The 27,380-nt window shown below is 50.2% G+C and overlaps 1 protein-coding gene across 1 annotated transcript in view; it reads right to left on the bottom strand.

Moving 5' to 3' along the window:
- Positions 1–3,200: 3,200 nt before the first annotated feature.
- Positions 3,201–27,380, bottom strand: part of GPA33 (glycoprotein A33) — a 38,028-nt gene continuing 13,848 nt past the window's right edge. Inside the window, exons 2-7 of the mRNA XM_007076999.3 lie at positions 26,165–26,319; positions 20,223–20,439; positions 11,276–11,428; positions 5,872–5,991; positions 5,042–5,165; positions 3,201–4,606 (exon numbers count right to left, since the gene is read on the bottom strand). Of these exons, the coding sequence (XP_007077061.2) occupies positions 4,474–4,606; positions 5,042–5,165; positions 5,872–5,991; positions 11,276–11,428; positions 20,223–20,439; positions 26,165–26,319 (902 nt within the window). The 3' untranslated portion in view covers positions 3,201–4,473. The remainder of the gene's footprint in view (positions 4,607–5,041; positions 5,166–5,871; positions 5,992–11,275; positions 11,429–20,222; positions 20,440–26,164; positions 26,320–27,380) is intronic.

Consider the following 27,380-nt stretch of genomic DNA (forward strand, 5'->3'; position numbering starts at 1 on the left):
CTCCCCTTCCCCAATTCTACAGCCAGATGAATTGCCTGGGTCATTTAAAAAAAATTTTTTTTTAATGTTTATTTTATTTTTGAGAGAGAGACAGCCTGAGTAGGGAAGGGACACAGAGAGAGACAGAGACACAGAATCCGAAGCAGGCTCCAGGCTCTGCGCTGTCAGCACAGAGCCTGACGCGAGGCTCGAACCCATGAACTGTAAGATCATGACCTGAGCTGAAGTCTGACGCTTAACTGACAGAGCCACCCAGGCGCCCCGCCTGGGTCATTTTTAAAATTTTGATAAGTTGGTTGCTATAGAAATGAACATCAAAAGGGTTTGAGGGTGGAGGTTTGATGAGCTACTTGCTGTTAACAGCATAAATTCAGCCCCACTGTATTTTTTTCTGGGATTGTTGTCTTAAAAGTGATTCAGTTACGAAATTCCACTGGTTTTCTGTGGCCTGCCTCTTACCCTAATTTTCTTATAAGCCCTATTATTTTTAGTGTGCGATTTGGCAGAATGCAAAGGTCTTCAGAAATGCACATATCGTGTTATATCTGAAATGTCTGTATAATAGTAGATAACAATTCCCATATACAAATTTAAAACAAGCAAAAAGCCCATAACTCTTTCTTCATCCCTGCTTTTTTCCCCATTCAGTCATCCTGTACACATGCATGGGGTCAGGAGGAAATGTAGTCAAGGAGAAAGGACATGGTCTTCAGAATCAGACAGAACTGAGTCTAATCCTACTACCTATGTTAGCTCAGATGAGCTTATCTCCCTGAGCCTCGGTCTCCTCATATGTGACAGAAAGGGTAGAAAGACCTTTCCGGAAATTGGCCAGAAGAAAGCCAGTCTCCACGAACAAACTCAAGAGCCAATAGCTGAGTGTCTCCGAGGAGGTCCTTCCCACAGGACAGCACTTTCCAGTAGGGACTAGGCACCACCCCTGCCTACTCTCAGGGTCCCGAGCCAGAACCCCAGGGATGGGGAAAGGCCAGCGAATCTGTCACCATCCCACCAGATAACACGATGCCTGGTGACGCACGTGGCTCTTTGAACGTAACTTGCTTCCCTCGTTCTGAGTCCATGTTCAATAAGCAACCGAGAGCATGGGACTCATGGGGTGAGAATGCCTGGGGTAGGTAGACAGAAAGTCTGGTGTGCCTAACACTGCAAATAGCACAGTGACATTCTGTGTTTATTCAAATTGCTAAAACTCACTGTGCTTCAGCTTCCTCGACTGTAACATGGGGATAATAATAGCACCTAGCTCTCCAAGTTGCCGTGAGGATTATGAGAGCTATATAGAAAGTGTTTGGAACAGTGGCTGGCCCAGAGCAAGTGCTACCTGAGTGTTTGCTATTAATATTGTCCATCAAGCTCTGTGCGGTTGGTTAGTGTCACTCTGCCTTTGCAAGCCAGTGCTACGTGGGTGTGCACAAAAGCAACTTAAGAACAAGACCCCGAAGAGTGGCCGATTTACCGAGGTTCATGCTACTTTGAAGGGACGTCTCTGGGCAGCCAGAGTCCTTCCTTAGGTGATAATACGCATGCCTCATCTTGCCACGTGCCTTCGTGTTTGAAGCCGTGAATAAGGATTGTACGAAAAACTGTCTCAAATGTGTTGTTGAGACACCAGGTCACTGGTGGCCTTTGTCTCTCTTCTCAAGCACCACAAGTCTTTGAACTGTCGGCCAGAAACCACAAATTGGGAAGGGAGTGCCTGACAGCCTGAGGAGACCTGTATCAGCTGGTTCTGACCATAAGAGAACCTGCAACGATCTAATTCCCGTTGAGTTTCTGGATTGAAATAAATTCAGCAGGAGGCGGTAGCCTTGCCAGCTGGTAATGTGATTGGAGACTCAAGTAATAGAGCCCCACACTGGAGTATGGACGTGTCAGCACCACCCCTCTCCCCCTTACAAAACCACTCATCTTCCTTCAAGATGCAACCCAAACGTCACCTCCTCTTTGGAGCTTTCTTGAACTCCCTGAGGGTCCCCACTGTGTTCCTATGGCATCTTCTCCGTCTCATGTACGTGTGTTCCTGTCTGTCACTCCTCCTAAGTAAGAGTGTCTTAGTGACCTTAACATACCCTTCATCCAGCAGAGTGCGTGGTCCATAGTACGTGCTCACAAAAGGCTTGTTATGGAATTCATACATTAGGTCCTGATTTAAGGTCATTGAATTAATGCAGTGGGCCCTGATTTCCCCTATTTTCTTACTCAAGCCTGGGGCTAAGGCACATGAACCTTCAGAGCCTTTCCAGAGGCAGAGAGACAAGCCAGCCCAAATCAGAGGAGGTGGACACCTGCCCTTCCACAGCTGCCTCAAGAACATGCTGGTAGAGCCTTGCATCGTGAGGACTGGAAGACACCTCCAAGTATCTAGAAGACCAGGAGATGACCTTGGGCAAGACACATTGATACCAAACATCATTTATTCTGCAAACACTGACCAAGTGTCAACATGTGCCAGGCCATGAATGAGATTCGGTTCCTGTCCTCATAAATCGTAAGGCCTAGGTAGAAACAGACCATATGGTAACAGATGCTGGGACAGGAGGGAGCACAGGTCGCCATGGGAAGGGACACGGAAGAGAGAACTTTGAACACGTAGCAGAAGAGACCATGTCAGAGGCGAGAAGCAACCGTGGATCATGCTGCTTTGAGGAGGGAGAGCCACCTGTTCTCTCTGACGGCTAGAACAGGAGAACCGTTTTCTCCTCTCTCCCGGGAGGGGCGCCATTTTGGGTATAACCATTTCCACCATCTTCCCTGAAGCCTGGAAACTGACTGACGAGGCCCGCCATGGCCTGTCCAACACTTTACCTGGAGTGTCTCTCGGCTGCCAGGTATGATGCTGTCCTGTCCCTAGCAACCACTAGAGACAGCCTGACCCTCCCATGGCCATGGGCAATGGGACCCACAGGATCTGACCCTCTAGTCTCAGGCATCACGTCGCCTTCCTCTCCTCGGAAGCAGATGACGTATACGGTAAGTAGACACAAACCCATGAGACACAAGATTTACCTTGGTGGGAACAAGCCCCACGTTAAAAAAGAAATAAGAATTTCCACTAACAAGTTTATTATTACTGATAGCACTTTGAATGAAGCAACGAATTTAACAACAACTATATATATATATATATATATATATATATAAATTTTTTTAATCACAAATAGATGACAGATTTACAGAATTGGTTTTCTGATCACCCAGAAAAGACAGGGATGTTTACTTAGTAGGAAACTGCATTTGGGTGAGACTAGCCAGGGGCCCGCGAGCTCTAAGCCGGGACATGTCTCGTGAGCTCCCAGCCAGCAGAGGAGTTGTGGCACGATGACCACCCACCAGCAGAGCGGAGCCAGGGCCAGGCAGGGCCAGGGTTAGGTGTCAGGAAGCAGGGGTGGCCATGCCTGTTATTCCGGCCTTGAGAGGAGTGATCGTGATGTGAGAATGTGGGACCTACTGCGAACAAGCTGCCCCGTGTGCATAATATGCGTTCACTTAAAGCAGTGCGTACTTCCTTCCCTAAACTAGCAAAGGGGGTTTGGGTGGGAGTTGTGAGTCTACAAACATATCGCAGAGACCACAGAGGGGGAGACTCAACCTACCAAAGCAGGGACCCGACTTCAGCTGGGGTAAGCACCTGCCAGGAGGATCATGCGGCTGGGGTAGCTCAGACGTCAGCGTAGGGAGGGACTAATGCCCAGGTAACGGCCGTGTGGCCCATGATGAGTGTGGGACAGGGTGACAAGATTGTTCCCATGTGTGGGACGATCCGGAGTCCCTGGGATTTGAGATGGGCCTGCTGGGACGGGCGGAGAGGGAGAGAAACTGCATGGGCATCCCAGGCAGAGAGAGAAAGCCAGGAATCCCTGAGGAAGCATGCAGTGGGTTGGAGGTTGCAGTTTCTGGAGTGCATGGGAAATCTGGGGCGGGGGGGCGGGGGAGCGGGGAGGAGGAACTGGAAAGGGAGCCGGAGGCCAAAGTGGGTCCCGAAGCAGGAGTTTTCACTTAGGGTGGATAAATCACAGGGAGTCCTTCCCGGACTCATTCTCTCTTTTATTCAACAAATACGCACACAGGCAGGCGCTCCCGAGGCGCCCCCCTGGGTTGGCAGCCACTGCCCTCCTGAGGCCAATCGAGGGAGCGCCCGGCTCCATGCTGTGCCTTGGGAGCCCCCCACTCCCGGCTCCAGAGGAAGGGGGGGCTGTGGCCTGGTCCAGGGTGAGGTCCAGGGCCCTGAGCTAGGCGGGCGGCAGGGAGAGGTCACTTCCTGGGTGAGGGCACTTGGCAGGGTCAGTCACGAGCGAGATCCCCTTAGCCAGGTCCTCCAGCTGATGATATGGGGAAGAGGCATCCCATCCATGACGGGGACGGAGGGCCAGAAAAATGGGTGAGGAGACGGGAGGCAGGAGCAGAGGCATGAACCGCAATCTTCCCCCGACCCCAGCCTGCAGTGTGCTCCAGTCACCGGTCAGCGTGGCCCGGGGACTCCCGCCCGTAGCTCCTCTCGTCTTCTTGCCTGTAGTCGTCCTCCTCTTCCCTCCCCGTCTGAAGCTCTCTCAGCTGCTCTGGAGGCTTCTGGTAGGCCACCCGATTCCTGCGGGCACGAGGACAGAGGGGAAGGGTTTGCCCTCGTTCTGGCGTCGGGGAGGTGGGCCTAGTGCCCTGCGTGGGAAGAGAGCCACGGGACCTGCCATCCCTACTCCTCCAGATGCAAAGGGACACTGGGCTGCAGGACGGGCAGGGGGCACAGATTTGCTCTGCTCATGAGCTCAGGGTGTCACGGGAACAGGCCGGCTCCACTAGACAAGGAGGGGCCAGACGGTGGCAGGGGCTCAACCCCAAGCTTGTCCCTGCACAGGCCACAGGAAGCCTGGGGAACCAGGGGCCTTGGAGTCAGGTACCAGGCCTGTAACGCCACCTGGGGGCAGCTGTGCCCAGTGCTGGCATGACTAGAAGGGGCCATGAGGAGCTGTGACACTTCCTCCCACACTGCTCAGACCCTCGCCAACGGGTGTCCCCAGACACTCACTGCCTTGTGTCCTTGGCCTCGTCCTTCCCCCGGCAACAGCAGCAGTAGACGACAATGCCGATGACAATGATGGCTGCAGCCAGGCCCCCCGCAATGCCCGCATACAAGGCCACGTTCATGGAGGCTGCAAGACACAGAGCAGGGCAGGTGCACCTCCCAGGCCAGAAGCCCAGGCTCTGGGGGCGTGAGCGGAGCTGACGACGACGAACCGTGCTGAGGGATTCCTCTGGAAAGGCCCAGTCCCCCTCCCAGCCCAGGGGCCAGTGCAGCCAGCTTCTAGTAACACTCCATGAGGCATGGCCTTGTAGAAGGTGACCGGGTGGGGCTGGGGAACACTCTTCAGGATGGACGTGTATACAAAGATACACAAGCCAATCGACTTGGGTCCCAACACTCCCTGGGCTACCCAGGCTCCTGAAACGTCCTCAGTTGTCAGCTCTGCCAGGTCCTCTCTAGCTTGTCCTTGAGCTGGTCAGGGTGACCAGGTAAGGTCCAGACTCTGTGGCAGCTGACTCTGGGCACCTCCCCATAGCCACCGAGCAGCCCTAAGGGCGGGCGGGACTGAGCAGGTCTCCAGAAGTCAGTCTGAGGCTCTTCTTCCAAAGAACCAAGGGAACAGGACTGGCCTCTAGACAAGGGAGCCTGGGACAGGAGCGTCTGGCTGAGGTCACCCCAGCTACCCTGCCAGCCGGTGACCCTAAAGAGGCTGCCCCAACTCACCTCCACAGGGTCTCTCTCAGCTGCCTCTTTGCACCCCAAGCCAGTGATCTCCTGGGCTTTCTCCACCCCCCTTACCCTTCTCCCTCCCCCCACGCCCAAACTGCTCTTACGAGGTCTGACAGCCACAGTGATGTTACAGGACTTCTCCCCCACCTCATTTCTGGAGGTGCAGATGTAATAACCCGACATGTCTGTGGAGATGTTCTTCAGAGACAAAGTCTGGCCTGTGACTGGGAAGGAAGGACAGTCAGGGTGAGGAGACCGGTCAACGCAGTTCAGTGGAAACAGCTGGGAATTCAGAAGCCTGAATTCCTAGGTGGATACAAGCACTGCCACTGAACTTGTCTGAGCCTCGTCCGTAAGGTGGACAAAATGTCCACCTCCGGGCCTTCTAGAACAAACGCAGGCAGGAAGCGCAACTCTGAAGTGCTTAGAATTCAAACCCCCTGGGTTCGCAGCCTGGTTCCGCCACTGATTAATTTTGTGGCTTTGGCCCAGGAATTTAGGTGCACTGAACCTTAGCTTCTTTATTTACAAATGGAAATAGTCATAATCCGCGGCGCACACGGTAATTGTGAACGTAAAATGAGGTACTAATCGATACAAGCCCACAGCAGAATGCCTGGTGTATCGCAAGTGCTCAGGAAACATAAAATACGTTAGGCATGACATGAAAATGCTTTATAAGTAGAAAATGTGGCTGTAACCACTTTTATGATCTTCCGAAACCGAATCCCTTAGCTTGGACTCATGGGAGACGTCTCTAAGAAATCAAGAATGGGGGCGCCTGGGTGGCTCAGTCGGTTAAGCGTCCGGCTTCGGCTCAGGTCACGATCTCATGGTTCGTGGGTTCAAGCCCCGCATCGGGCTCTGTGCTGACAGCTCAGAGTCTGGAGCCTGTTTCGGATTCTGTGTCTCCCTCTCTCTATGCCCCTCCTCACTCGCACTCTGTCTCCCTCTGTCTCAAAAATAAATAAACATTAAAAAAAAAAATTTGTTTTAAAAAAGAAATCAAGAATGGTCCAGTTGTCCTCATGAGACACCGTCCTGCTGAATCTGTGATCCTGTGGGTTTCTTCACCTGGAAAGGGAGAGCTTTATGCTTACACGTACTTCCTGTCCTCAAAGACGCTTCATCATAACTGCTGTTTGGAGCGGAGAGTGAGAGACCTTTCCGTCTAATTTGCTGCAGAGTCAACCTCATAAGATTCTGCTGCCACCAGGTGGTTCCGTTTCATCCAGAGGAGACATCTGACACGGCAAGCAGGATCTAGTCACGGCACTGCTCAGAGGTGGCCTACCAGCTCCAGTAACAGGTCCTGGCTTTCTCTGACTTATTTCACTTGGCATTACACTCTGTAGGTCCATCCATTGCAAATGGCAAGATGTCATTCATTTTATGGCCGAATTTTATATATATATATATATATATATATATATATATATATTCCAATATATATAATCCATTATCCATTATATATATATATATATATATATATATATGTGTGTGTGTGTGTGTATACATATATATATATATTTATGTATCACTTCTTCTTATCCATTCAACAATCAATGGACACTTGGGCTGCTTCAATATCTTGGCTATTGTCAACAATGCTGTTATAAACGTAGGGGTGCGCGTATCCCTTTGAATTCGTGTTTTTGTATTCTTTGGGTAAATACTTTAACTTTCTGACGAAACGCCATCCTGTTTTCCACATACTTGAAATTTAAGAAACAAAATGAATGAGGGGCGCCTGGGTGGCTCAGTCGGTTAAGCGCCCGACTTCGGCTCAGGTCACGATCTCGTGGTCCGTGAGCTCGAGCCCCGCATCGGGCTCTGGGCTGACAGCTCAGAGCCTGGAGCCTGCTTTGGATTCTGTGTCTTCCTCTCTGTCTCTGCCCTCCCCTCACTCACACTCTGTATGTCTCTCTTTCTCTCTATCAAAAATAAAGAAACACTAACAAAAAGAAACAAAATAAATGAGCGAAAAGAGAGAGCGAGAAATCAAGAAACAGGCTATTATTAATAGAGAACAAATTGATGGTCAACAGAAGGGAAGAGGGTGTGGGGTGGGTTAAAGAGGTGATGGGGATTAAGAAGTGTACTTGTGGTGATGCGCATTGGATGTTGTACAGAATTGTTGAATCACTATAGTTTATACTTGAAACTAATATAACATTGTATGTTAACTAACTGGAATTGAAATTAAAACTTAAAAGAAAAATTGCAAGTCCGGGCTTCCTAATATGATCACAGGGTCACAGATCTGGTCCTGCATTCACACCAGCTTTTATCTCTTGCCAATTCTCCTGGTGTCCAGACCAGCCCCTGCCCCACCTCCACGCTCTGGCAAGATAGTCGCTTGGTGTGGATTTTCCGGGTCTGGATGTGCTACCCGCTAGATTTCCTCAAGGACGACTTCCTACGATTTTTTTTAACAATCGTGTCTGGACGGCAGACCAAATATTTCCATCTCCAATGTCACAGAGGTAACTGGAGGCTCAGAGACGCTAAGGAACTTGCCCAAGGTAGCAAAATTAAGAAATGACCGAGCGTCACCAAAGTCCTGTTTTAGGTCTAGAACTCCCTGGAGCAACTGACAGTTGTCTTCAAAAATACATATACATTCTAGAAACAACGTATGTTCGTTATAAGACTTTGTACATGACATTAAGCTATTATTTCAATTCAGTCCAGTCCAGAAAATCTTCAGAGGCTGCTCGCATCAGCTCGAAACAAGATGAGGAGGGTCTGTGTCCTCCTGGTAGGAAAATGGTAGATATGAAACCAGGGTGACCACAGGGTGATTAGAGTTCAAAGCGGAAATGCTATTTGGGTTTACAGTAAGGGAGTTTAAACTCATCCGAAGGGGCAGGGAAAGCCGGTATAAAGAGCAGAGAATAAAATAAAATCATCTATAATCTTACCAGCTAGAAATAACAGCTGGTGATTTGGGTTATTTTCTTCCAATCTTTCCCCATGCACTTTCTTTAGATTCTTCCCTTGAAACCCACAGCAGTATTTCTGGATGCTCACTCTCTATAAAATGCTACCTCTTCTCTCCTATAGTCTCATATACCTCTGAGTGTTTTCTGGAAGATTGCTTACATGTGACATTAACATACGGTGCTAAGAAAGGGGTCCATGACCTACCAATTTTAGACATCATCAAGAGAGGGTTAAATCAGTTTTTGAAGAACACAACTCTTAGAGCTTCTAATATGCTAATGAGCACCGCGTATCCATAAAATGGGCGTTACGCCCATAAAAAGGGATACGGGAGTGCTGATGCGTAGGGGCACTTGGACCCCAATGTTTATAGCAGCACTTTCAACAATAGCCAATTTATAGAAAGAGCCTAAATGTCCATCAGCTGACAAATGGATAAAGAAGTTATGGCTTCTATATACAATGGAATGCTCCTTGGCAATGAGAAAGAATGAAATCCGGCCATTTGCAGCAACGTGGATGGAACTGGAGGGTATTATGCTGAGTGAAATAAGTCAGTCAGAGAAGGACAGATATCATATGTTTTCACTCATATGTGGATCTTGAGAAACTTAAAAGAAGACCATGGGGGAAAGGAAGGGGAAAAAATAGTCACAGAGAGGGAGGGAGGCAAACCCTAAGAGACTCTTAAATACAGAGAACAAACTGAGGGTGGATGGGAGGTGGGGGAGAGGGGAAAGTGGGTGATGGGCAGGGAGGAGGGCACCTGTTGGGATGAGTACTGGGTATTGTATGGAAGCCAATTTGACAATAAATTACATTTACAAAATAAAAAATAAAAAATAATGGGGGTTATAGTATTAATGGTCTTATTTTGTAAACTAACCCGATTTTTTTTTTTTTTTTTAAGAGACATCTAGAAGGAACACACTTTGGGAAATGCTCTATGACCCCGGGAATACTTAGGGGGTCTATAGCCCTTATCAGAATCCCACGCTTCAGAGTGAGAGTTGCGGTCTACGTGTAAGGTATACACAGCACGTTGCAGACAGATCAGGACAGAAGACTTCAGAGTGTCTCCTAGGACCTTGCCGTTATCAGAGGCCAGCTTTGGGCTCCGGGCCTTGTTCCTCAAAGGGAACGGTGGACATTAGAAACTGCCCTGGGATTAACCAGTGCATATCCAGTGCCACAAGACCTGTTCTTATCCTGACTTGGGGCTCCCAAGCCCCTTTTCCTCTTGGAAAGGACCTAGCACAGTTTTCTGAAAGTCCGCTAAAGCTAACGTTTCCGCTGCAGTGGCGGCACCTTGTGGTCAACAAGGGGGACGCAATGGGAAGTCAGCCTCCCACTTCCCAGGGCTCCTGCTGGAGAGAGATTTCCCCACCGAGGAACCCTGGTCTCCCAGGGGCACTGACGTCGAATTGGCAAGATTTAGCTTTCCCGTTCCCGGCCGCTCTCCACTCGTCCCCCCCAACCCCGATCCTATGGCTTCTCCGCAAGCTCGGGCCGCCACCTCTCACCCAGGACCCTCAAGATCCTCCCTGGCTGCAGGGCCTGTGCCCACCCCTCAACCTTCCAAGAACCTCCTCCCCTAAAGTGCTCTAGCCCCCAGAATTACCCTTCCCTCCTTCACTGATACCCCAATGCCTACTCCATCAGTTCTTGACGCTCAGCGGACTGGGGTGGGGTTTACCAAGGATGTTCAGAACTATCACACATGGGATCTCCTCTTCTCCTCCTTACAGCCCTCAGGGAAGGTGGTATAATGATCATCCTGGTTTTCCAGATGAGGACAAGTGTCAGAGGGGCTGTAAGTGACTTACAGCTACAAAGTGTCGAGGTCAGGACTGAAGTTCCTGTTTGGAACGGGCTGCATGTTGAGCCCAGGGACGGGGGACTTTTTTTTTTTTTTTTTTTTTTTTCAGTTTGTGTCCTGACCAAAGGTCAAATACCAAGCTTCCCAGTACAAAGCTGGTCTCCAGGCAACCACAGCTGAACCTACCGTCTCCTTTTCTGAGAATGTGGGACCCTTACAGCGGACCTGGTCTTGTGGGTGGGCACGCCCATAAACGGGGGCCAGGTCTGGGAAGCTGGGGTTCAGTGGAATCTAGGACGGACCAGCCTGGATCTGGAATGGGTATGAGAAATTCCCACCCTTGAGCGGAGCCATAGAGTTAGACCGGGGGCCTCAAATGTATACTTCAGGACATGACCGTAGTCAAGATTAAAATCCTCCTCTCCTCGGTGCTTTTGCACAGAGTGGTTATCCAGACACGCTCATTCAAGAGAATTGAGTTGCGGGGAATGAAGATAACAAATGGACATTTACTATGTGCTTCCACTGAGTGCTTTACACGAGTCACTTTTATTTCCCACAACAACTTATAAGATGGGTATTATCACGAGTTAACTTAGAGATGCTGCAAGATATCAAAGGCTGACTGCAGGGTGGGGGAAAGGGACGGCCTTCAGGGGGGCCTGATTGGTCAGCCTCAGCCAATCACCTGCATTTTGGGGTGGGCGGGGGCACCTGTCTTCCCCCGCTGTCTTCCCTGTTACCTGGTGGGGCTGGCCGCTCCTGGTTCAGGATGTCGTAGGTCCTCCAGCTGTACTGAGGGGCAGGAGAGCCCTCCTTTGATTGGCAGGTCAGCTGGATGTTGTTCCCAATGATGGTCTCTCCCTCGATGCCGCACTCTGGTTTGGAGGGTGTGACTGTGTAGGCGAAGGACCAAAGAGAAGGCATGAATCAGGCGGGACTTGGGGACAGCCACCTCCTGCCCCAGAAATACACACATACTGCTTTGTTCTCAGGTGGAGAAGTTCATAGCCTGGTGGTGACAAATACTGCTGGAAGGTCAGTGCAGCCCGAAATATCTCCTCCGTGGCCTGTCACCATCACAGAGAGGCAGTACCACCGGAAGCATCCTGAGTGCAAGATTAGAGTCACCACTGTTATAAAGGTGGGTGACACTGAGGCCCAGAGAGAAGACTAGGCAAGAGCCTGGTGGGACCAGAACCCAGGTCATCTGACTTCCACTTCCAGTGCTCTCTCCACCAGCCCATTCAAGTTCCCCCCAATGTTGGCTCATCTGTGCCATTTTAGGGAAATCTTGCAATCCCTCAGTGTTCCCATCTGTAAGACAAGGGGACAATAGACTTTTTCTGTAAAGGGTCAAAGGTAATATTTTGGACTCTGTGAGCCACATTGCGCTCCGTCACTGCTTCGACTTTTTAAATAAAGCTTTATACACACAAAAACCATTCTTAGCTTGCAGGCCATGTATGAACAGGCCCAGGCTGGATTTGGCCACGCCTGCCCACCCCTGGATTAGGGGAAAACCCTTCTCTCTGGAGCCCTTCAATTCAAACTTCTTAGGAATATTCCCTTTGTGTTAAGCATGACCCTTGTCCCGTGTTTTGCTGATAAAACGCAACTACTCGGAGTAACTCGGTGATTGGAAAAACCCCAGGGGGCAGCAGAGTTGCATTCTGGGTGGAAAATGAGGACAGAAGCAGGGGGGCTGGACAGAGAGGCAGAGACAGAGAAAGGGAAGCCTACAGAAAGGAGGCTCCAAAAACCAACAGCCCCCCTGAACTCAATCCTAACCTGATCTCCCATAATTCCTGAAGACCTTAAGCCGGTGTTTTTCACTTGGCACTAACTACCACTGTGTAGGGTGGTTCATTCTACAAACTATATTGGGCACCTATTATGTCTGATACCGCTGGGCACTGGGATGACATAGTGAGCGACTTCCTGTGTTCAAGGAATCCAGTGGAGACAAGAGACAAGTAATTGGACAATGACCAGGCAGGAGGCAAGGCTGCTAGGGTAGGGAAGGGACTCTGGCCCCATCGCACCCTGGGCTGGGACCTGAAGGAAGAATGAGACTAAACAAGGCCACTAATGGAGGTGGTGGTGGTCAGAGAGGTGAGGGCACGCCACACAGAGGGAACAGCATGTGCAAAGGCTCTGAGGCGGGAAGAAGCATCAAGTATGCGTGAGGTTTCAGGTAGTGTCCTTGGGGCAGGGAAGGGGAGGACACGCAGTGCAGAGGGCTATTACTGAACTGCTGTGTGGCAGCCCTGTCCCCTCCACCTCTTTCTTTAGACCCTTGCCCAGGAAATAGTGCTGCCCTGAGTGGTCACGGAGCGTGGAGACTGCCTTCCGGTCTTGCGTAGCCCCACCAGGAGTTGCTGGGGGAAGCTACCCAGAATGCACCTCTCCCTGCCAACCAGAACCAGTTTTTCTCTGAAACAGGCAGGGGGTTTGTAGGTGTGATCCACATCTCCTGCTGCTTTAGGGAGGGCCAGCCAGGTGTGGGACAAGCATGGAACACATTACAGGTGCTCCCCTATGCCAGCCCGGTTGGACAGCCCCTAAACCTAAGAGGCCCGAAGTTCAAGAACAGGCTTCTTACATCCTGGTCCAGGCGCCAGGAATGAAGCAGCCTGGGAAGGAAGAGGCTGCTGTCTTCACCGCCCTGACAAGGAGCCCTCCTCTCTGCTGGCCCAGCAAGCAGGTACCCGGGGGGGGGGGGAGGGCGGGGGGGACACGGCTTCCCAAGAGACTGGCTCTAGGTCAGGGCTATGGAGCCAAGCTTTGCCTCTGCACTCTCCAGGGGTACAGGAACATCCCTCTCCACTCATCAAAAGCATCGCCCTGTTGCCCAGTATGCCTTTACCAGGGGACTAAAACTTTATTTCACAGAGAGCTGGCCGAAAATACAGTATCCCCTGAGAAGTGTCACAACAACCAGCGTCATACGAAGTGCGCATAAATGTAGCCAGGCCCCTCTGTGTCCAGGTTTCTCTCTGGGATCCAAGACAAAAAGGGGAGACAAGGGTCCGAGGCAAAGGAGCATAGAAAAGCAATCTGAACAAACCGGAGGCTAGCTTTGCTAGGGGAAATTATCAAGGCAAATCCTTAAGTCACTTGGGAGGCAGAAGAGATGACAAGAGACCAACCAGCGCCTAGGAGGCCAGCCTTCCGGAGGAATGTGTCAGTATTTGTCACCCAGGGGCCACCAACCTCAGCCCCCAAGCTGCCCTCCCGCCTCAACCCAGCCTAGGATCACCCGCCCTCACTCTGTCCAGACCCTTCTCTAAGGGTTCCCTCCCCAGCCCCCAGCCCATCCGAACTAGCTAGGGCCCGGAGTCTGCTCTAGTTCAAATAGTCCCTCCGCCCGCTGCGCGGCTGTGAGGCCTGCGGGGCTCCCGGAGATCTCGGGTTCTGGGTGGGCTCGTCCTTCCCCCTCCCCCCCCCCAATTTGTAGCTGGAAGGATTTCAGGAGCTGGAGCGCTGGGGGGGCCGGCCCGGGGCGCTAGGGCACCGCGTCGCTCCACAGCCTGCACCTCCCGCTGATGACGCCAGGGGGCGCCAGAGGCCGGGGAGACGGGCTGTCCCGCCCCCGGGCCAGGTGGCTTCCCCCGCTCGGTGACCAGCTCCGTGGGCTCCGCCTCCGTCCGGAAGCTCTCGGCTCGGTGTTTACGGTGAGGTCACCCGGCCCGAGGGGGCGGCCCCGTATAATTAAAGCCCTTCTGCCTAAAAATAACCCAGTGGCAAAGGCATTTGGAAACTTTTTTTTTTTTTTTAAGATTTTTATTGGATTCCTTAACATTTGGTACAAAACGATTTCTCGCTGTCTTTCGCGCTCTCTTCCTCTGTTTGAAAGCAAAACGTTGGTTTCGCCGAGTTCCACCTTCCCAGATTAAACTGTATCTTTTGCCCTTCCAGCTAGCCAGTCCCCGTCTTACAATGAAGCTGGCCCTGAGAGGGGACGGAGGAGGCGGACGTTCACACTAAGGTGACGTCCGGATGCCCAGCCCCGAACCAGCGCGTGCTGGCCGCTGAACACGGGAGCTCCTTAAGGGAAGCCGGAAGGAGACAGAATTAGCCAGAAAAGGACCAGGGGAAGCGAGGGATTCAGCCGGGGGCTAACAGGCAATAAGCAGTGCAGAATAGAAACCAGCGAAAAATGCGCGTTTTCTTGGCTCGGGGCTCTCTCTCTCCCGGGAGCCGATGCAGATAAAAAATGAAGAGCTACGCGCACGGAACGGTTTCTTGCAACATTATTTATAAAGCCTTAATTGGAACGGGCTGCATGTTCCGTCCAGGGACGGGGGACTCTGCACCCACTTGCTGGAACCGCGGGGGGCTTCGAGGGCGCTCAGGGCTAGGGCAGCAATACCTGTTAGGCTACAAATTCGGTCAGTCGGGGACCGAGCTGGAAGTAAACGCGCACAAGCCTAAAACCTAGGGACGCCACTGAATTTCTTTTTTAGTTTCTCTCCCTCTTTTTTTTTCTTATTAGTATTTTCAAGAGGGGAGGGATCACCAGACGCCCTCATATGTGTTTGGATCAAGGTCGCTACACTGGGAGAGAGCGGGCGAGCAGAGCTCCATTTTAACGACTTGCAACCTTCTGTGTACTTGAGTCTCTTACGCGAGGAGCCCTCCAGACAGCAGGCCCCCTGCTCGAACGGAGCCAGCTAGCACGACACATCGGGGCACCCCACCTAGATTGGGACCAGCTAAAACACAGCTGTCAAAATGCTATAGAGGATAGAGTGTGATGATGACAGCCTGGCCCCTGAGATGAGAGGGGGTGGGGATGTTTCCAAGGGACTAAGACCCTCTAGAGCTCCCACTGAAGACGCAGAAACCACGGCTCGTGCGCTCACGGGGCCGTCTCCCAGACCCTAAGCAAAGACCTTGCCGGAGAAGAGCAGTTACAGACTCTCGCTTATCAATGAGCGTTGTGTCCAAGATGTGGGTGTTCTATGGGCAAACGAGGGCGAGGGGCACATCCAGGGCTGACACGGCTTTGCCCCCTCCAACCTTCTTTTGTTGGCCCCGGGGCAGAGCACAAGTTACTGCCTGGGGCGAGATCAAACATCAGCCTCAAGCTTACGTCTGCTATCCACTCAAAGAGACGGTACTTTGAAAAGGAAAATAAATCTAGAAGGATTCGGGAATCATCCTGAACTGCACCCATTGCTGGCTGGGAGTGGCAGGCTTACGAGGTGGAGCAGTGAAGGGCTTTGCATTTGGGCTGTCCTGTTTCCATGGAAGCTTGGAGAATTTTCTACAGGACATTCAACCTCTCGAGCCTCAGTGTTCTCTTCATCAAGCATGAGTGTTAATGTCCGCTTCCACCGATAGATTGCAAAGATTAGAAGCCCTAATATCTGTAAAGCTCTCAGATGCCTGGTGCATACCTGGTCCTCAGTAAATGGGAGCCGTTAGCATGAATTTCTGGCAACTTTCACACAGACAAAGGTCATTGCAAGTTGATGGTAGTTTTCTCTCTATTTAAGATAAATCCCCTCTGTTTGCAGAGCAGGAGGACACAAAGAATTTGGCTTTGGGGATGGGTGCAGGGTTGTGAAAGGGTTCCTTGCCTGTCTCCTGCACACAAAGAAAGGCTCCGCATCTGTCCGCAGGAGGCCTGGAATATTCTACAGAGATGCCTTGTTATTGAAGGTCATTGGATCTGATATACATCTTCCTAGATGAGAGGACTCAATATTTTTAACATGTCATTCCTTTGCAAATTAGGGTGTAAATTGACCATACTTCCAGTAAACTTTTATTTTTTTAATTTATTTTTTAATGTTTATTTATTTGAGAGAGAGAGAGAATAAGCAGGGGGTGGGCAGAGAGAGAGGGAGGCACAGAATCCAAAGCAGGCTCCAGCCTCTGAGCTGTCAGCACAGAGCCTGACACAGGACTGAAACCCACAAATTGTGAGATCATGACCAGAGCTGAAGTCAGCCGCTTAACCGACTGAGCCACCCAGGCGCCCCCAATCAACTTTTATTTTAAACTAAGCAACATGTGAAAAGTTAACATGGAAGAGTAAATGTGTAAAACCTGACAAAATTGGGAAAAGTTTAGCAAGAAAAGATATTACACGGCACCAGATATTAAAAGCCCGATCGCTCCAACTAAAATATACATACCAATACTGGTTATAAACATGCTGTAATCAAAACCATGTCATATCAGCAGAGGAATAATCAAAAGGAAAATGAACAAAATGAAGAGTAAAAAAACAGCCACGTCTGTGTAAGAACTTAATATGTGACAAAGCTGGAAGTCCAGTGAAATAATAAGTGTTTCTTTGTTGCAGCAAATGATGCCGATGTCATTGACTGTCCATTTGGAAGAAAACAAAGTTAAACTCCCAGCATCCTATTTACACAAGTAGATTCCAGATATAATAAAGGTCTAAGTGTAAAAAATAAGACTTAAAGACATAAGGAAAGAATATTAACTTCATTTTTATAGTCCCAAAGGCAGTGGAGAGAGACGTTCATGACAAGGGGCCCCAAATGCATGACAGAAATCATCAACAAGACAAAGATCGGGACTTCTGTGTCTCAGAATTTCCACCACAACTTCCAGGCCGGCAAGTGTCCTCAGAATTAAGGAGAAGCATGAGAAAGGTCCCAGCGGCCTCTCCAGGAGCAAACCCTTGGGTTATCCGTCACACTCCTCCCACCCACGGAAGAGAAGCCTGGAGGTTCATTAAGGAGGAGATAGATTCCTTTGAGGAGGTGCTCAGGAATAGAGATCCAGAAGCATTTCCCCTCCTTTTTTTTTTTTTTTTTTTAAGTTTTTATTTTGTTTCTTTTGAGAGAGAGACACAGAGAGAGAGAGTGGTGGGGGGGGAGGGCAGAGAGAGAGAGAGAGAGAGAGAATCCCAAGCAGGCTCCACACTGTCAGTACAGAGCCCAGGAGGGGGCTCGAACTCACGGACCATGAGATCATGACCTGAGCGGAAATCAAGAGTCAGACGCTTAACTGACTGAGTGACCCAGGCACCCCTCCTCCCCACCTCCTTCTTTTAGAAGTGAAGGAGCCATGTCCCCCATCTCAAGTCAGGGAGGCACCCAGAGAATCCCACGTGGAGACTGGGGTGCTCTGCCATTAGAGCGGGCATCTCTCATTCCCTGGCTGAAGCTCCCTGAGTGACAGAAACCTGTAAGCTCCTGGGTGCTGATCCTGCAACCCGATGATGGAAGGACTTTATAGTCACTCCTGCGTTTCTGGGGACCCATCTGAAGACTGTGGGGCCTGCCTGTTGCCGAGAGAAGCTGGCTGGAGCAGGCTGCGAAGGCAGGGTAAGGGCGGGGGCCGATTCGTGTCAAAAGGAAGGACTCTGCTTGCTGGGCTGCAGGGAGCCCAGAGTGGGTGCGCAGAGAGCAGGAGTGAGTGCCACAAGCAGGGGCTGGGTAGAGAAAAGGAGGGGGGCACACACACTACCTGTGTCAGGTGGTGGAACCCACCATGGCACCCCTAAAAAGGCTGTGGTGGGGAGGTCCGCTATGACTGGAATTGTATGAGAGCCAGGACGGAGATATACCTGGTCCAGCCAGGTGAGCAGGCCTTTGCCTTTTCCCCTTTATCCCTGCCTCCCTTGGCCATGGCCTCAGAGGAGCCACATGGCCTCGCGGGGTGGAAGGAGTTGGACTAAGGAGGGGAAGGAGACAGACCCAAGCCCTCACTCCCCGCCGCTGGTCCCTAAGCTTTAGGGGGTTGGGCCCGATTGGGGGATGGTGAGGCCTATTAGTGGCTAGATTAAGATTTTGATTTAGGCTCAACTGATTTTTTTTTTTTTCACCTAACAAATGAACAATATTTACGAAAATTTAAAAGATAGGTAACATTCGGTGCTGGTAAGGATATGGGGACACAGTTATGCTCAGATAATGCTCCCAGCAATGTAAGTTGCTCTGGGGAAAACACTTTGCCGGGACGGATTGCCATTTAACGAGAGCATAGTCTTTGACCCAGAAATCCTACTTTTAAGAATCTACCCAGGGGCGCCTGGGTGGCTCAGTCGGTTAAGCGGCCGACTTCGGCCCAGGTCATGATCTCACGGTCCGTGAGTTCGAGCCCCGCGTCGGGCTCTCTGCTGACAGCTCAGAGCCTGGAGCCTGTTTCAGATTCTGTGTCTCCCTCTCTTTCTCTGACCCTCCCCTGTTCATGCTTTGTCTCTCTCTGTCTCAAAAATAAATAAACGTTAATAAAAAAAATTAAAAAAAAAAAAGAATCTATCCAATAAAAATAAAAACAACGGAGTGGAAGAATATCTATGTATCTATTGATATCAGTATTGTGCATACAAAAAACAATGGGAACAGCCTGAGAATATCCATCAGTATGGAACACTGGAACAAACCGTAGTACATCCATGCGACCGAACGTATGCTAATAGGTAGATCTATCAATATTGACCTGGAGAAATATGCACGTAACATTACCCAAGATAAGTTGCAGGGTGATCTTTGTAATATGATCTCTTTTTTTTCCCAAAGGAAAGGAAAGAAAGTGTGTGTGTGTGTGTGTGTGTGGGTGTGTGTGTGTGTGTGTACATGCACACACACGTGCGCATGTGCGTGTTTTGAAAGCACATGGTGAAAAGTATGGAAGAATACACATCAGTACCACCAATAGCTACCGTGCTGGTGGCAGACCGGAAGGAAGAGACAGTTAATTATTCTTTATTCAGGGCTATACTGTTTGGCATTATATCAACAACTGCTTCCAGGCAGCCACTTTATTCAATTAAAAAGAAAATCCCACCAAGTAGTGTAAAGGGAGACTACAAAGGAAAATGATCCATCGTTTGGGTTTAAAGGGTTAGCTCGGAGCCCGGAGGCTGCTTCAGATTCTGTGCCTCCTTTTCTCTCTGCCCCTTCCCCACTCATGCTGTCTGTGTCTCAAAAATGAATCAATGTTAGGGCCGTCTGGGTGGCTCAGTCGGTTGAGCGTCCGACTTCGGCTCAGGTCATGATCTCACGGTTCGTGAGTTCGAGCCCCGCGTCGGGCTCTGTGCTGACAGCTCGGAGCCTGGAGCCCGCTTCGGATTCTGGGTCTCCTCTCTCTGCCCCTCCCCTGCTCATGCTCTGTCTCTCTCTGTCTCTCAATAATAAATAAACATTAAAAATATTTTTTTAAATGAATAAATGTTAAAAAAAATAATAAAAAATAAAGCGCTGCTCACCTCCCAGGGTAGAGGCCATTCCTCATATTGGACATAGAATAGACATTGACTAAAATGTTCCCAGTAACAGTTGGACTCTGAGTCAGGTGCCTACTTTCTCTGGGCCTCGTCTACAAAATGCAGATACTAAAGTAGATGTCTGGCCCTCAGCACACAGAAAGGCACAGTGAGAGCCCTCATCTAGGATCTGCGATTTCTCTTTGCTTCTCCCTAATAAGCTCGCCTTGAAAAGGAAGAGAGCTTGGGGCATGGGGAAGGGCACTGGACAGAGCAGGGACAGAATTTCCCAGGCTGACCCCGGGGCCACTCCAAACAGGCCTTCTCCTCTGCCCGGGGAACTGTCCTTGGTGGACACAGCTCAGAATAAAAAGGGAAGCCCTGGGGGAATCTGGCTTTACCTGACCACCAGGGAGCTCCTCCTCCCTGCACCCCTCCCTGCACCACGGCCCTGCTGGCCCAGGAAAGACCAGGAAAGAGATGGAGACACTCACCGAGGACTAAGAGCTGGACACGTGACTTTGGGGTGCCTCCCAGGTCTTCCATCAGTGACACTGAGCACTCGTAGGTGCCATTGTCTTCCATAGTCAGCCGACCGATAGTGATGGAGGCGTCTGAGATCTCAGCGTTGCCGGATACATTGACTCGGTCCTTGTAAAGTTCACCGCTGATGAGGGTTTTGGTCAGAAACTTCCAGATGAGCACCATTTCCTGGGAGGAAGAAGAAACGGCACTCGGTCTTACCCCAAGTCTCAGCACGGAGCTTGCAGCCCGTGCTGACCACCCTCACCCATCGTTCCCAAGCCCGAAGTGCTGACACACCAACCCATCAGAACAAACAGCTCTAATACGTGGTGCCCGTTTGCGGATCCTTTTATTGTGCATGTATATTTTTAACGAAAATTTTGGAAGACCTGGGCAGGTAGGCCATTCATACCGCAGGAGCACATGTGGATAAATGGGGCCTTCTCAGACCCCCACACTGTCGCCTTTCGTACAAGTGGCAGTTCTGGCCTCTCTCTTACCCATTCAATTGCAGTCCATTGTCTGTCCTCATTCATTCAGCCAACCCATATTTATTGAGCACCTATTATGTGCCATACATGGTGTTAGGCAGCCCCCCTCGGCTTCCGAGCCCACTTTATTTACTTGACTCGTGCCTTTGGAATATGTTCATTCGTTGATATACTCGTTGTTTACCAAAACGAACGTGACACTGGCTCAGATCACTACTTTCTAGCCAGACTGCCTCTATTCAAATTCCAGGTCCTCCACTTACCAGTTGTATGACCTTGAGCAAAATGCTGACCTCCCTGTTTCCTCCTCTACGAAATGGAGATCAAAATAATAATGCCTATTTTATATGATTTTTGTGAGGAGGACAGTAGGTAATATAAGCAAAGCAGTTAGGGCTTTGCCCGACATGCTAGGTTTGCTGTGAGCGCTAGACATAATTGTTCCTGAGGACCTACTAGGTGTGCCTGACATTCAAAAACGGATCACTCATGATTTCTGCCCTTAAAGAATAACAAGAGCGATAGGCAACCCAATGTTAACAACGCCCGATAATTAGCTATGGGACCTCAGAAGAGAGGTATTGCTTCTAAACTGGGAAATCAGGGAAGCCTTCCCGGAAGAGTTCCCGGAAGACAGTGCCTTGGACCCCGAAGGACAAAGGAGAACCAGCCAGGCAAAGGGCTGGGGAGTTGGGGCGGTGCCTGTTGGAGGAAGACAGACGTATCTGGCATTTTAGGCAAACGGAGAACAACGGGGAAGGTCCTCGGAGTGGGAAGCTCTGGGTCAACCCCAAGTGGTTCATAGGAAAGGAGGTGAGTGTGTAGTGAAGGGTGGGTGGGAGGTGAGCCACGGGCAGGTAGCAGTGAAGATCAGACTGCTGTCTACTGAGCACGTGTTGCATGCTGGGTACTCTTCTAAGCACTTTGTATGTATTATCTCACTTAATCCTCACAATACCCCCATGATGGAGGTATTGTGATTACACCCATTTCACACATGCGGAAACCAAGGCACCGAGAGGTTAAGGACTTCTCCCAAGTTTACATGGTTAACTGAATGGCAGGGCAGGGATTTGAACCAGACGTTCTGGCTTCAGAGCCTGAACATTGATTCTATGTTACCAGATTGCAGGCTCCGGGTATATGGGACTGAATAGTTTGCATTTTACCCCCAAAGCATGGAGAGCCTGCGTGCTTCAACACAGGGTGGGAAATGAATTAGAAGGAGAAGGAAGGGCGGTTAGGAAATCCGCAGTTAGCAATTCAGATGACAAGTGATGGGTCTTGAGGTAAGGCTGTGCCCATGCAGATGGGAAGAATGAGTGAATTTGAGGAGCGTGAAGGGGGCAGACAATGGGGCTTGGGGCGCATTAAAGGTATAGGGTTGGGGAGTGGCAGACGTCAAGGGTGAGAGTCTTTGGCCCGGATATTTGGGTGTGTGGTGATGTCACTTCCAAGAGAGGAAACACCTAGAGAGAGAATGGGTTTTTTAATGTTTATTTATTTTGAGGGGAGGGGCATAGAGAGAGAGAGAGGGAGAGAATCTGGAGCAGGCTCCGTGCTCAGTGCAGAGTCTGATGTGGGGCCCCTTCCCACCAACCGAGAACACAGAGATCATGACCTGAGCCAAAATTAAGAGTCAGATGCTTAACCGACTGAGCCACCCAGGTGCCCCGAGAGAGAGAATGTTCTAAGACAAACTTCATTCTGTGCTAAACGTGATGTGCCTGACGCGTTGATGGGACACGGGGGCGGGCGGCAGGGGGGCGGGGGGAGTTCGGGAGGAGCTGGGCTCCAAGGGATGGGGGCTTGGGAGTCAGTGACCTAGATGTTGACCGAGCCGTGGGCCACATGAAGCCGCCCCAGGTAAATGAAGAAGGTGCGCCAAGTGCCGGGTTACTTCGTTCTGAAAGGTCAAGGGGAGGTCAGAGAGGTAGGAAGAAAACCCAGGATGAGACTGCCGAAAGGCCAAGGGAGGAAGATTCGAGACGGAGGTTGAAAGAGGTTGACAGTGGGAGCTGCTAGCGCCAGATGAAACCGGAGGCCGGAGGAGCACATTGAAGTCAGCGGAAGAGAAGTTGCTGGCGATGCCAGGGGCTTGGCGGAGGCAGCGGGCAGAGCAGGCTGGGGAGAGACGGGAGCGTGGCCACAGTGTCAGGGGTGCCGCCGCCCGTGTCCTTTGGGGAAATTAGAAAAAGGAGGCCTAGTGTTCGGGCAGACGCAGCCTGTGCCAGGGCACTCGAGCTGGCTAATGGAGTGCCCCCTGCCGGGCAGGGGGTCACTGGGACCGCCCCGGAGGGGACAGATAGAAGGGGCGGAGCATCAGGGCGGGAGACGAGGGACGGGCTCGGCTGTGGACCGGTCCGTGGACGCAGATCCTTCCCAGCTCGGCTCTTTTCGGCCCTGCTGGCTCTGCCCCGGACTCTTCACGCCCCAACCGCCCTTCCAATCACAGCTGTCCTGTGGCTTCTCCCTGATCACCCATCCCCTCGCCCGTGTCACAAGAATCTCCCTGAGAACACAGAGCGAATCCCTTCCTCTGCACCCCTGCTTACTCTCAAGGGGATTGCCTCAGATCCTTTCAGAGGTGAGGGATCCATCCGGAAGAGCTTTAGTGTTTAAGCACTCGGAGAGGTGCCTGGCAGACTTTGCATCTGCTTGGCTGAACCCACGTGGTGGTGAAAGAGACATCCTTCAGTTTCTCAGGCTGAAGGCAGCAGCTTCCCTCTCTAGGTTTTCCCCGCTAGGATTCCGGAAATAGGACGTGTGCCCGTGGCCCATCAGCGTCCCTGGAGCCACAGACAGCAGGTGCAGCAGGCCACGATTTCCTCTCCTTTACCATCCGTCCTTCTGCTGTAGGCCCTGGGTGTCCTGGGTCACCCCTTCTCTCCTGTCAGGGAGAAAGCTAAATGCCTTCACTCTGGGTATTCCAGGGCCCTAATGCTCACCTCTGGCAGGCACGTTTGGGGAGCGGGGGACATTCAAGATACTTTTGTGATTTTTTAACCTCTCCCCCCTTTTTGTATATGTACTGCTAAGCATGAGAAAATGAGGAAATATGGCTCTAATGTTTAACAAAGGAAGGAGAAAGAAAGACCCTAATTTCTGGGAGGGGGTCTCCGTCTATGTGGAAAAGGAGATCAAGACTGTTATCAAAAGTTTGTCTGGGGGCGCCTGGGTGGCTCAGTCGGTCAGGCATCGGACTTTGGCTCGGATCATGATCATGCAGTTCATGAGTTCAAGCCCCTCATCGGGCTCTGTGCTGACAGCTCAGAGCCTGGAGCCCGCTTCAGATTCTGTGTCTCCCTCTCTCTCTCTGCCCCTCACCTGCTTGCACTCTGTCTCTCTCTCAAAAATAAACATTAAAAAAAAAAAAAAAAGTCTGTGTGCATGATTGCCCCTGACTTTAGAATCCAAAAAAAAAAATTTTTTTTTTGCCACGTTGTGCCTTTCCTCCTGGATTGTAAGTGGAACACAATCCTGGTGCCCATTTATACTGTGAAGTGGATATTGTTACAAAGAACACACCAGAGGCTTTCTCACTGGTAAGCAAATAATGCCTTGTGAAGGCAGGAGAGAAACCCCTGCAGTTTTACCAGCTGATGCTGTCTGTCTTCTGGAGAATAAATTTTGGATGTTCTTTTTTCTCCCCCCCCCTCCAAAAATAAAATTAAAAAAATCAAATAGGTGCTCCACCTCTTAAAATTAGAGAAATGTGAATTTGATCAATAACGAGATACCTTTTTCACTTATCAAAATGGCAAATATCAAACAGTCTGGAGAATGCTCTGTGTTGGAGAAGAAGGTGCCCTCGTGTTGGTGAGAGTGGACATTGCCATGACATCGAATGACAGCAATTTGATTTTATTTATCAAAGTTTTAAATTCACATATCCTGTGACTCAAAAGTTCCATTAAAAAATTGTTTTTATTGAGTTATTTTTGGGAGAGAGGGAGGGGCAGAGAGGGACAGGGAGAGAGGGAATCCCAAGCAGGCTCCGGGCTGTCAGTGCAGAGCCCAATGAGGGGCTCGAACTCACGAAATGTGAGCAGAAACCAAGCGTCGGACACTCAACCGACTGAGCCACCTAGGAGCCAGAAGTTTCGTTTTAAATAATTGATCCTATATGTATATAATTTAAATATACCTTCATGCTATTATCTATGTGTATATATATATATCCATAGACACTCATATAGAGATATTTATTGCAGCTTTACTCGTAACAGCAAAATATAGGAAACAAATCAAATGTCTATCGTTGGTACAAATAGCACATTCATAAAATGAAACACAATGCAGATGGTTAAAAAATGAGATAGATATAAAAATAAATGTACTGACGTATGAAAAGATCTTCATGGTACGTATTAACAGAAAAAAGCCAAGTGCAGAACGACGTATGTGTAGTCTATGTAAACATACATATTCATATATGTATATGTGCACATACATAAGTCTACACGTACGTTTGTATTTGTGTATAGCCTGTATTGAAGGCCACCCCCAAATTGTTAAGGGTGGTTCCCTCTGGTGAGGGGAACAGGAGACTGGGAAAGGTAGACAGACTTTCACTCTGGGTACCTTTTTACTGCTTCAACTTCGGTCCTATGCATGTGTTATTTATTTATATATTTACTTTTTTAATGTCACTTAATGACAAATTAGTTTCCCTACCACACCCGGTGCTCATCCCGACAAGTGCCCTCCTCCATGCCCATCACCCCCTTTCCCCTCTCCCCCACGCCCCCTTAACCCTCAGTTTGGCAAACCCAAGCATCTCTTAGGGTTTGCCTTCCTCCCTCTCTGTGACTTTTTTTTCCCCCCCTTCCCCTCGCCCGAGGTCTCCTGTCAAGCATGTGCTATTTAGACACACACATTCACCCAGTTGAGGCTGTGGGGAAACAGGCACTCAGGCCCTGCTGGTGGAACACAAAATGCTGCCCTGTGGAGGGCAGCTTGGTAGCCTCCGTGAAATCGTAAAAGCATTTACCCTCTCTGGGAGCGCATTCTACCTGAGCTCTTAAGGAATGCGGGCGCTCTCTATTAACTGATACAGGAAGCTCTCTGGGAACGATATGAAGTGAAAAATGCAAGGGGCAGAACAGCCTGGAATATGCTGCCTATAAAATCTGGTCTCGGGGAGAGCTCTGTGCTCGTGAAAAGGAATGACGGTCTCGAATGACACAATTTAGGTCATGTGAGACAGTCCAGCAGAAGGATATTTTAGAGAAGGTCACTTTTCATGATAAAGGACCCCTCCCCGGGGCCAACATTCACTGCTTCCTCCCGTCAGCCCAGCCTGGGTGTTAACGTTTATTCTAACATTTATTGAAAGACTCTTTAGTGCTTGTCCCCTAAGAGGTCGTGGTCAGGTAATACGCATTCCCATGACAGGAGTATTTTTTAAGGATCCTTACCGAGTGACTCCTTAGAAGCTTGTCCCATTGCACAAATCCATCTCGGTTGGAGGCAGAAGTGTGGTAGGTGCACGGAAGGGTAACGCTGTCTCCCCGGGCAGCCCGGAGAACATTCCGGGGGGTTTCCACAAAGATGGCATTGGCAGTCACCCAGACTGGAAAGGAAGTGGGAAGCGGGAAGAAGTAAATGGTACGACATAGCCACTCGTCGCCCATAGGGCTTCTGAGGGAATACCCAGGGACATCCTCCCCCTGCACTCGCAGCCGGACAAGATCACACTGTGATCTTGGCCGTGGCGCACCAGCTGTTCTCCTCCAAGACTAAGGCGAAGACAAACGTGCACCTTGGTCCACCCTATACCCATCCCGCAGCACCACAAAGTTAAATGTATTGTGCGGTAGTGTGGTAGCTAAAAGCCCGGCTTTGAGCCTCAGCCCCACCTCTTACCAGCTGCGTGAACTTTTCTCATCCGTCAAGTAGGAACACGGATACTCCCTAGAGCTTCTGGGAGAACTTGATGGGATAAGACGCGTAAATAGATATATATTTTTTAGTCCCCGTCACATAGACGGCTCTTGATAAATAGTCCTCACCATCTTTTTCCTTGTGATGATGATGTAGTCATTCACTGAACACATTTTTACGCAGCGCTTAAAGGTGGTAAGGAGTTTTATAAATAAGATTAGATCAAGGTAAAGAGATAGAAGGTATTCCCCGGGGTTTGTCGGGAAAAGGTGTCCCTGGTGAGTTTATTCTACATAAGTTTATCAGGACAAGGTGAGGAAACCAGTGCGGCCACGTCAGTATGTCCCATCATGTGTGCTCATCTTACCACATGATGGTGACTCTCCTCCGTGTCCCCTCCTCTTGGATCTGGGTGAGGCTGTGACTACAGTGCGAGTGTCGCCATACGGCTCCTCAAGCTAACCTGTAAGAGGCCGTAAGCTTTGCCTGGTTCTCTTGAGCTGCTCACTCTGAGAACCTAAATCAGCATTCCGCGAGGAAGTGAAGCGGCCGCATGGAAAGAGCACGTGCAGGTATTTGGGACACGCCCCCAGCGGAGGTCCCCGGGCAGCCACCCTCACTTCCCAGCCTGTAACTGAGCAAGCCCAGCCATCGAGGGAAGCAGAACCGAACGGACCCTGCAGAACCCGCCCATAGTGAGGATTCCTGAGCAAAATACATGTTGGCATTGTTTCAAGACACTAAGTCTTG

Source organism: Panthera tigris, chromosome F3 (assembly GCF_018350195.1).
Source record: "Panthera tigris isolate Pti1 chromosome F3, P.tigris_Pti1_mat1.1, whole genome shotgun sequence".
NCBI lineage: Eukaryota > Metazoa > Chordata > Mammalia > Carnivora > Felidae > Panthera > Panthera tigris.